Source organism: Adiantum capillus-veneris, chromosome 26 (assembly GCF_014529385.1).
Source record: "Adiantum capillus-veneris isolate H3 chromosome 26, ASM1452938v2, whole genome shotgun sequence".
NCBI classification, from domain to species: domain Eukaryota; kingdom Viridiplantae; phylum Streptophyta; class Polypodiopsida; order Polypodiales; family Pteridaceae; genus Adiantum; species Adiantum capillus-veneris.
Window position 1 is genome coordinate 28,619,963 of NC_140956.1, and position 11,611 is coordinate 28,631,573.

Genomic DNA, 11,611 nt, shown 5'->3' on the forward strand with positions numbered 1-11,611 from the left:
TTGTCCCTCTTGCTTCATGTCCATATCAAACAAGATTTTTCGTGGTTGTCCGTGCTCTTTCCGTTGTCTAGACTCCATCACATAGCCAGGCTTATGAGAAGCTGTTTCTGCAAATCCTCTAGCCTTCTTTCTTTGCACAATTTCCCTGTCTCCATTCCCTGTCTCCATGCAATAAAGGTTGCCCATAAAATGGTGCGCCTGCAACAACTGCCCCTTGGAGAGCATGTGTCAACACAAGTGGGCTAAGAGTTTTTGCTTTATTTCTTGATCTCTCTAGATATGTTTGCATATCCGGACCAAGACCTATGTATCTACCTATTAGATAGCCATGTTGCTTTGTGCATTGAATGTAAGCATTAATGACATCAGTGACACATGCATCATACAAAGAAATTTTTTTGCTACCACCTCCTCCAGCAAGCCAAGATGCATGAATGGTCTCTGACAAATTGGTACTAAGAATTTGAGCTTTTTCCCAAGGACTCATATATATCTTCATTCCACCCAAATAAAAAACTTTGAATTAGTGAAACCCAAAAATAGAGAAGGTTGTGGTGAGGCTCATGATTGTATCATACTTCATTGTGTAAGCTACCTCAGTGAGATATCCTTGTCTCCCACCACTTGAACCAATTCTCGAGTGACTTGATATTCTCACTTGCAACATTATCTGCCCACCATCTTCTAATTGCTTCTGATTGCTTCATTGCCAAACCCATTGTCCTTGAATTGCACCAAGTCTCACACATGTCTTTGTGGAAACCAAACTTTTCTCTGGCTATATATTTTTTTGTATGTTTATGTAGACTTTGCTCCCAGTGGAAGAGACATGACCTTTCCCTTCCAATCATGATGTTATTTGGCCCTTCATTGAAAACTGTACGAACGGCAATTTTCTCTAGCCTCATCAGCCATAAATCCTGCAAATTCTGCTGATGGATAACCTTCTTGAGCCAACACATTATTAAGAGATCTCCAAAACAAGACTTGTGTGTCTGTATCCTCCTCTTTGGTGTCACAAACCGCTATAACCATCAATCCCTTCAAACTAAAAAAAATGACAAATCTTAGCTACAAAAAGTTAGCAAATGTGCAATAACAAAATGCTACAACAAACAAAAAGACTACCTCGGATCATAGACAGAGCATGACATAGTTGCCCATCCATCTATTCTGTGCGTGTGATCAAAATGTACCCAAGCAGCACTCAAATATCCATTTCCGCCCCGACGCATGCGATTGACAAGGTCTATACCAGACCCTGGACCTTTTGTTGACATCTTAAAGATGTAGCACTTATCATTTGGCCCACCTTGTCCAGGGAAACGACTTCCATGAAAGTAAGGAAAGTGACATTTTTTCTTCAAAAGCATAATGTGGTCAAACCCATCCCCAACAATCAAGTCTTGTTGTCTTTTCTCAGTATATCTACCATTATCTTAAATCTGTAAAAAAAAATCATAAATTAAAATAACATTATAGTATTGAAAAATCTAATTTAAACGTTTTACCTTTGATTTTGAACTAGTGGAATCATTTCTTCCAATACATTTGAGAGCTCTGACTCCCCCATTTTTAGTTCATCTGAACCAACAATAGCATCAACCAATAACTGTCTGGTGACAATCGTCTGAGCTCTTGTTGGTCCACTACTTCTATCCACCTTCAAGACACTTGTAACCATCTTCCGTATTCTCTCTATTGTGGCTCTTGACGTACCTGCTTGAACTTCATGTAAATGATGACCTACGTGAATCATCATTCTTGTAAGCTTCGGATCTAAGGGAAAAATGTAGTACACTTTGCACGAACAAGTACTCTCACAGAAAACGGCCTTTTTGCAATAATGACAAGTGATACGCAAGTTTTTGTCTTCACATAGAAGCCCTTTGTTGACTTGCTTATCTAGGTAACCATGAAAGAAGGATACATTGAACTTGGTGTTGTTCAAATACCACGAACAAAGAACTCTGTGACAAACTAATAACCCCAAGCAATAACTAAGCCTAATAGTACAATTTATGGACATGTTAGTTTTATGTGGCCTAGTCCAAAAATGACCATCAAATTTTTGCTCCATCCCTTCCATCCTTTTACAACCTTCTTCAACGGGGGGTAGCTCAAAGGCAGTGTCACCATCATAAACTTGTGGAAGCCCGGTCACCTGTTTGATTTTCTTGCTATTGTTTATTAGATGTTGTAGTCTGAAACATGTTTTGCTACCTAAAATCCAAGGAATTATGGAGTTTTTTGTAAAATCATGAACGTCATCATCACTGGACTCCAATCTTTGTTGTTTGTCAAACGACTTTGTTTCCTCTTGCATTGATGGATTGTTTATCTCAAAACAATCTTCTTTTGCACATGGAAACTGAATGTTGATGCTTGTTATGCCTGGTTTAGCACCAAAATCACTCTCCTCACTATCTGTAATATAGAGCATATCACTAGAATGTTCAATGAAATACTCAGAAGAGAGAGAAGAGTCCAGTAAAAAGTGCTCATTTCCGTCAATATCCCACTCTGAAGGGGTTTCAATATACATTTTTCCCAACCCGATGTAAACTATTGCTTTCAAACATGCAAATTTGTAGTTTGGAGGAAGAAGACACTGTAGATAATATCTGCTGAGCAAGAGTTTGTTGTGTCGAAGCTCTACTTCCCTAGTGTGTGTCTCTTTTCCAAGTGTCCAAGAGAGAGTTACTTTGTTTATCTCCATAGCAAGACAAAGAGAGCAGTTGGTTTTCTAAACCTAATGAAAATTTCTTGCAAAAATAGAAAAAATAATGATAAAAGAGAATGCAAATATTTTCGCACTTAGAGAGCACAAATCAATGACTACCACATCATAAATGCGACGGCTGCAATCATAATTTTTCATTGTTGATTTATAATTAATGCTGACGGCTACAAGCGTAATATAATATCCTCTCCTAGTTCTTTTATAATTAATGCAATCATAATTATATATTCTCTCTCCTTTAAATATTCTCTCTTCATTCATAATGTAAAGCAGAAACTTTTATTTTACGAGGTAAAAGAAGCACACAATCATTAAAAAAAAAAAGGTATTCTTTCTCTAAAAACTTGAAATCATAAAAAGGGAATGGGGACTACGGAGTTCAGAGAGTTCCTTCATGTACATTATTCTCTCTCTAGGTCTAGACAAAATGGTGGTCATATCATCAGAATAGATATTTTTTGCTTAAGATTGTAGGTATTATTAGAAAAATCCCTTAAATTTGAAGGTGACTTAAGTTTGTTTTCACAAAACCTAAGTTACACAAAGGTACAATTTACACAAAACCTAAGTTTTTGGAAAGAGATAAGGTTTCGAGGTTCTGCAATCGGTGACTGGAGCTCTATAATTCATGGATAGAGTTCATCAGGTAGAACTTTCTCTGTGTACCTCTCCTCCTCCATCTCTTCCTCCACGCCTCCACCCCACTCATTGAGCACACTATCCGTCCGCGCGCGCGGACGGACAATGAGTGGGGTGGAGGCGTGGAGGAAGAGATGGAGGAGGAGAGGAATGTATGTTTTTTTCTTTTTGCTTAGTCCACTGCACGCTGTCCACACGCTGGAGTGTTTAAAGAACTCAACAAGCAAGTGTCTGCACGCTGTCTGAGACAAGCAAAAGGTGGAGCTCCACGCAGTTCGGGTACAATACGCAGTTCGGGGACGATGTTGTATTGCTGCAATACAAGCACGCTGTCCGTCTGTGCGCGCACGGACGGATAGCGTGCTCGTTTTTTGGGTTTGCTGCAGCACATGCGGGCAGTGAAATTAGGCGATTATAGGACTGGGCGATTGTGCTGACGTGGCGACTGTGGAACTGGGCAGACAGGCAGGTTGTTGAACATGTTGCGGAACTGTTGAACATGCAAAATCGCCCTGCTGCTGAACATGCAGAATCGCTCTGCTGCTGTTTATGGACCTGTTGCAAACCGAAGTACATTTGTAATAGCAATCGAGGCTGAGACTGCAATATAACTGAGTTGCCTACCTGAGACTGCAATATAGCTGAGTCAAAATAGGATAGGGAACGAGAGTTATGTATGCCCAATGAGGCTATGGGCCAATATTTTGTAGCTTCTTCATTGTAACAAAATGAATGGAGTAGCTTTGTGTCCCTTTTTAACTCAAGTGTCTAACTGCCCAAGTGTAGTCTATTTTCCCAAATGTCTATATAAGTCACTTGAGCTAAGACGAGGGACTTTTTGGAATGGTGGATTGGATTATCATATAAGCTTGAGCTCTCTATCACTAGTCTCCATTCCTTTCACTCCATTGTAATATCTATCCTAAGCATTCTTGCTTATTACAATCCTAATGCAATGAAAGTTCTTCTTACTCTAGCTTTCTTTACTTTTATGCTCATGTCTGCGTGAGGGGCCGAACAGAAGTAAGGGATTTGGATCGATTAAGACAAATAGCATTGGTTTGGTTTGTTGGCACTGTCGGCTCATTTGGATTTAGTGGATTAATAGTAGTCCAAAGTTTGGGAAAAGTGTGTCTCAACTTACAATTGTGCCCTTTGGAAGAGCATCCGCATTTTTGGAGCAGCATTGCTATTGCTGTATGCAATCTCAACATAGTCTCTAGCTGTCCGAATTCTGGCTGCTGTTTATGGACCCCATTTATGCAAGATTTGTTTGGATGCCAAATTTATGGCTATTATTTGTATATCGATTGTGGAACATGCTGACAGGCTATTTGTATGTTGCTGTTTGTATGTGGAATTTTTGTGTATGCCGCTGTTTGTATGCGGAATTTATGGCCTGAACTCCTAACTTTGCTGCACAAGACCCAAAATGTAGATGTGGGTGATAGCAGTCCATGTATTTCTATCAAATGTACAGTTGTAGCATCTGTTTTTGCTTTATTCCATCTGAGATATAGGAGCCAGAAGTTTCCTTAAATGTAGAGCATGCTTGGAGATGTTTGTCAATGAATGTGCTTTCCTCAAACTATTGTTTATGGTGCACGTGAGAGCATTGTTGGAGATGCCACTCACTTGCAAGTTATATCTTAAATGTGTCTGTTTTGCTTCTATTTTCTCAGCTTTGCCATAGAGTAATTCTTGAGTCAGCTATAAATAAGTTTTTACAGGTTTTGACATGTTACTGGTTTTTGACAGATTTTGACACGTTTACCCTATGGCATTGAAACCACCTTGATTTATGCGAAAATCTAAGGTATTTATCCTATGTTTAGTTTTTAGCAGAAGGTCAAATATATATATATCTCTCTCTCTCTCTCTCTCTCTCTCTCAAATCATAGCATTTATACATTTGTTCTGTCTTTTTTGCACTTATAGTATTTTATAAAAGAGTTGATAGTTCTAGACAGAGTATTGATTATGCTATTGATTTTTGTTTAATAGAGGTTTAAGATTTTCCTCATGGCCCCCAAACGCTCCATGAAAAAACGAGAAGAGAACTGTTCAGGGGGGATGACTGTACAGTCTGGGACTGTTCAAGGAAGGCAAGTTATACTTGAGGATGGCTCCTCAAGGATTCTACCAATGAGTCTGCCAAAGAATTCTGTGAAGAGAAGAAATCAATGTGTGTATGTTGACGATGAAGCGTGGTCCTTGGACAGGTCTATAGATGGAGCTTCTAATAGCAATGCTATCACTCCAAATACTATTGGTCCATCTTTTGCTCTCAACCCACAAACTACCCACACAGAGATCAATAACCAAGACGAAGAGGACGACTTTTCAAACCATAACAGGTTTTTTGGGGAGAATGTGTCTCTTGGGCTGATAAATGAAGTCATAAGTCAATTTCATATCAAAAGGAAGTCAAAGTCCCCTTCCCTTATGTAGATTAATAGCTACAAATGTTGTTCGATGTGCAATTTCAGATGCACCTTGTTGATATCCACGTTCGATAGGGTTGGCTATGTCTCTTCAATGGGTTCTTTTATTGTTTCACTTAAAGGATGACATGGAGAAACAAAACATCTGACAGAAGATATGATTGAGAAGTGGGATCCAATATGGCAAAGGCTTAATGCAGAATTTTAAAAGAATCTTGTGGGTGATTGGGTAGATCTTCAAGGACTTTTTTTGTGTGGGATGGTAACCACAGGTTGAAAACTTGGATGCGACGAATTGAAGAAGACAAGTGCTTCTTTTCTTTTGTGTTTGAGTTTAGATATACATTGTTGCACTTGAAAATTCAATTTGGATGATGTTTCTTTTGTAGAGCACTCTAAGGATGAAAAATATCATGTGCCATTTCGTTGTGAATTTATTGAGATAGATAAAAAGAAGGAAGTAGAGTTGATTTTGAGTCTTGATACAACAAACGAGTAAGAATTAGTTGTTTAAGTGTTGTTCAATTCTCTTGTTGTAATATGTTTTTCCATTTGCTTACCCATCAACATTTGCTTCTAGAATCTCGAGGGCTACAGCTCCACCCAACTTGGCACATGAACTATTTATGTTTCAAAAGTTTGGTATTGCAAACAAATCAAGCATAATGGAATATCTAACTCCAGAGAAGAAATGTTGGATGGAGGTTGAGCTTAAATTGGAGGCTAGACATAACCAAGGGATTATGCCATGGTACTCAACGTCATGCATTTTGATTGCTCAACTTGTTTGGAAGGTATGCCATGCTCAATTTGTTTGGGATAATAAATATAGCAATTACGTTAAAAAAATTAAATTGTAGCTACTTTGAGAATGAGTATGTCTTCAACTATCTTGAGGGAGCCTTAGTTGAAGGTTACAAGATACACATGAGTCCATGTTTTCAAATATGCCTTCAATTTTTATGTGGGAAGTCTATTCAAAGGTGTCAAGTAATGGATTGGGTTACGATTTGAATAATGCCCTAAATTCCCACGTGGGAAGCCTTGTAGAGGTGTCAAGTTATGGATGAAGTTTTTGGTTCCCGTGTGGAAAGCCAATATAGTCATGGATTTGTTTGCGTTGTGTTGCTAATGCCTCTAATTGTGTGCTTTGAAGGGGAGATGGGAATCCTTTTTGGCTGATGAGAAGAGAAGACTTAGAACTTTAGGTCTTCTTGGAGAGGATTTCAAAAAGAAGATGAATGAAGCTTTAAAGAAGGAAGAAGAAAAAAATGAGAGATAGCGGATATAAGTACCTTTCTATTGCAAATCCTGCACATGGTGAAGAGTTTTTTACTATGCTATTTGACAAGGATTGGCATGACAAAACAATGGTAGGAATCACTTGGGATAAATTATACAGCTTGTGCGTCATAAAGATCACAATAGAGAGGTTTGTTTCATTTCATCTTAAACTTTGATTTGTCATTTTGATGTGCATTGTAATCAGTACATGAACTTTTTGGGTTGACAATTATAAATTTGTTCAATAGACGCAAAGAACTTCTTCACATGATGATTTTGATCAAAGTTAAGGACTCCAAGGGAGGTCATTTTGCAGACTATAAGAAACTTAGAGCCTACATGAGGCAAGAGACCTATTGGCAAGGAATGTTTGGCAAAGCAGCAATTATTATTGCTAAGTTTGAGGTGGAGGGGCCTATGTTGCCTAAAACATTTGAGGTCTTTTTAAAGGCAACTAGGAAGACACAGGTTTCATTGGCTTATACTCATGTTTTGGCAAACATGAAGAGTGCTTCAGATTATGCCTCTTTACCCGAAGTGATGCATGCAAGCAAACGTCTTGTGTATAGGTATTGAATTGTTTGAATACTAATTTTGTTTCACGATGTATTTTATTGTCTCTTCTTTATATTGATTTTTCATTTAGATGGCTATTGAATTGTATGCGGCTGAGGATGATAGAGTCTATGCCGGAGGCTGTACAAGAATGGTTAGATAAAGAGGATGATAATACTATGTTCTCGTCAAGACTCTTGAAAAAGGGTATTACACCTTGGGAGTGCTCTCACTGTCCATGGTGGTTGGAGTATCCCCTAGGTGTTATCCCAAAGAGTGAGCAAGAGATTCATGCTCGTAAGTGAAGCGCAATCTCTTGTATAAACTAATATAATTTGTTTAAATCTGAATTTTGTTGATCTTTTTTTTGTGAACTTTTGTATGGAAAGGTTTTTTGAAAGAGAGTCCCATCTCCAATGACGGTGTTATCCCACCCCAAGCTACACACATTGAGCCATCCACCAAGCCACCTTCGCATGGAAGGAAAGGTAAAAAAAGTATAGAAAAACCCTCCCAATGTGTACCTGTAGATGGTGATGGTGAGGAGGAGAGCTTTCCATTTTCTCTTCCACCAAAAGGATCTACCCTAGCATCAAAGTCTTGCTTCTCTGAGACTATTATGAGTCGTTCACTACATGAGAGGATGCCATCAAAACGCACCACAGGTAGACGTTTTTTGCTTGTTTATTTGCTTGTTTATTTGCTTGTTTATTTGCTTTTTATTACTCTAATTATTGTTTGCATTAACCGTTGATACTCCTACGATTTTCTAAGCATTCTTTGAGATTCTAAGAAATTGAGAATTGCATTCTCATGTTTAGGAGTTTATTACATGTGTGGATGCTTTGTTGTTGGATGTGGAAGCAATTGAGGACCTAGCATGGCATAGGTAAGACTTGCATATTTCTCTAAAAAGTTAACTTGTCATAATTTACTCTTACCATGATCCTTTGGTTTGTGTTAGTATTGAAATGTGGTTCAAGAAAACACCAATCTATGATGGGCGTGAGTATTCATTGAAGGGATAAATCTCCCAATATGTGGCAAGGTTGATATTTGTAGACTTCCCTACATCCATGCTAGTTGATGGTATTCACAATCACACTATAGGTGAGATTTTTTTATGGGTTCGTGTTTGTTATACAATGCATATATGTTATGATGTAATTTTTCATGTTAACTTCAGTGTGTAGGTGATGTAAACGTTGTTCCTGAGTGGAACCACTTTTCCACTGCCTTGGCGAGTGGTGTCATGGAAATTGCCGATGTTCACTTGGCCGATGAGGGTTTCTTGGTGACTTTGTCTCTTGCGCAACATTTGGGGGATCTTGCTATGCAAGCTAATAGAGTTAGTTTGCAGCTCCATCGCTCGTGGACTTCGATGTGTGATGGGGGATACTTGCATCCAAAGACTGGTGAGCAAGTGAGGTTGCCTTCTCTATGTGAAGCTTGCGCATGAAATTTAGAATTCTTGTCTTTAAGTGATTTGTTCTCTCCTTACATAGGTGATGGATCTCACTCTTGGTTTGTTTTATTATAAGAATGCTCAAAGCATTACACCTCATTATGATAGAAAGGATGTGGAGGATGTTTCTCTTGAGTGCTTTTCGGCTTCAAGAAGCTACCTCACAGAGTCTCCACCTCGTTCATCTAACAATTATACAAGGATAGTTGAAGATGATTCGAGGGGGAGCAGAGCGTACTGAGACTTTTTACAGGTAACTTTCTAGCCATGAACCTTTGTGAATCAGCACACTCATCTTGATAGTTATATGCAAGCTCTTGTCATTAAATTTTGATTATTATGTTTGAAAAATTGGTTGCTAGAAACATTCACATATGAGGACGACCATGTTATGGACATCTTTGCTGATTGTGGTGGCTTGGGGCTTGCTTGCACAAAGGAGATCCGTCACTGTCTAATGCTAGAGGGTGATTTCTTTGTCTTCTCTGAGTGTTTAGAGAAGAAAGTTTTTGGTCCTCCTCTTAAGGAGAAAAACTAGTAGATAAGCTACTTTCAAAGGTGGACAATTACTTTTGTGACTTGACTCTATGTATTGTTTGAGATAGTATTTTTTCAATGCAACAAGAAGAAACATATGGAGATTGTGGGTTTTTCCCTTGTCCCCGCAAGGGTTTTTTCACCCACAATCATGATACATTGATTTGGGATGATGTTTCATATCTCAAATCAAGGATCAATCTATATGTTGTTCAATTATGGGGAAAATATTGTGTTTGTCATGTCATTATCTTGTTATTGTTGTTCTTATTGGGATTTAGGGTAATGCAAGCAAATGCCTGCTCAATAATCATCATGTATGTGTGTGTGTGTGTGTGTGTGTGTGTGTGTGTGGGGTGGGGTCTCTCTTAATGCTCTAGATTTGCATCTCTCTCTCTCGGGGCATCTAAACGATCTAGACTTACATCAAGGACTTTCTGTGTGTGTGTGTGTGTGTGTGTGTCTCTCTCTCTCTCTCTCTCTCTCTCACACACACACACACACACACACACACACACACACACACATTCTCTCTAATTTCTTATAGAATGAACAAGATAAAGACTCATTACTAGATCTCATACCAAAAATTCAAATATTGCACTTTGTACTCTCTCTCTCTCTCTCTCTCTCTCTCTCTCTCATATTCTCACTAATTTCTTATAGAATGAACAAGGTAAAGACTTGTTACTAGACACACCAAAAATTCAATTATTGTACTTTGTACTCTCTCTCTCCCTCTCCCTCTCTCTCTCTCTCTCTCTCTCTCTCTCTCTCTCTCTCTCTCACACACGCACACACACACACACACATAATCTCTCTAATTGCTCTCTAATTGCTTGTAGATCAAACAAGATAAAGACTTGTTGCCAGGGTGGACTTCAACTTATCCCATACAAATTCATGTTGTGTTACTATGGGCCTTAATTGTGTTACAAAGATGTAGAGCACAATTTTTTTACTATGTACTTTATCCTAGTTCAAAAGCTATATACCTTAGTATGTGCAAAAGGTTTCATCTACTTTTACTACCTACAAAAAAAGCTCTAACTTTGTAAAGAAAACTCTAAATGAAAAGCTCCTATATTTAATATCCTCCTAAGAGTAGAAAGAATTTAATATCCTCCTAAGAGTAGAAAGAACATCCAAATCAAGAAACTGGGTTAAGCAAAGCGAAGCTGTGAAAATTGAGAAAATTTGGGAAAACTGAACTTTTATTTGTCCAAATTAAAAAAAGGGACTGAACTTTTATTTGTCCAAATTAAAAAAGGGGGTGAGAATTGGGTTCAACTAAAAGCAGAGAACCAGTAGGAGAAAAAATCATGGCCAGATGCTGCCAAACATGGATCGCGATCCATGTACCTGGTTGATGATTGTAAAAGAAAATTGATCAGTGCACTCTTGAGAACTAAGGAAACAACTTTTCTCAAAGGTTCCACAATAAAAAAAGTGAAAAAACCTGATCAAAATACCAAAAAAGGAGTTGTTTGCAAAAAATCTCAAAGCAGACACAACATCTTGCTTTTGGCCTGCAAACAGTAGGTCAAATCCAAAAAGATTTTGGGAAGAGTATCACCACACCCTCTGTCACAACCTCACCAAAGGTCATGCCAAAATCTTGCCAAGCGATCCATGTACCTTTTGGAAAATTTGAACTGATATTTGACAAGTAAAAAAGTGATAAGATTTGAAGTACTTTCTCCTAAACCACTATTATCACTCATAAGAGGTCAAAAGGTGGGCCAAAAGGGCATAAAACAGATCCAGGGGAAAACCATTGGAATAGACCCAATAATTGACTTTTGGTTGACCTAAAAAAAGTCCAAATACTATAAAAACCCTAAATCTGACATCAGGGAGCCAAAGGAAAGTTGTGTGTTAAGTTTTAGTTCAATTTGGCACTGAGGTACATGGATCACGATCCATGTTCTTCTGACACAAATT

General features: G+C 38.3%; 1 protein-coding gene across 1 annotated transcript; it reads left to right on the top strand.

Moving 5' to 3' along the window:
- The first annotated feature begins 5,183 nt into the window (after nucleotides 1-5,183).
- On the top strand, nucleotides 5,184-9,371 carry LOC147423177 (uncharacterized). Its single transcript, XM_086502200.1, has 8 exons — nucleotides 5,184-5,198; nucleotides 5,387-5,487; nucleotides 5,605-5,739; nucleotides 7,359-7,679; nucleotides 7,757-7,962; nucleotides 8,055-8,153; nucleotides 8,859-9,088; nucleotides 9,171-9,371. The coding sequence occupies exons 1-8, from the start codon at nucleotides 5,184-5,186 to the stop codon at nucleotides 9,369-9,371; spliced, it is 1,308 nt and encodes a 435-aa protein (XP_086358326.1).
- The last annotated feature ends 2,240 nt before the right edge of the window (nucleotides 9,372-11,611 follow it).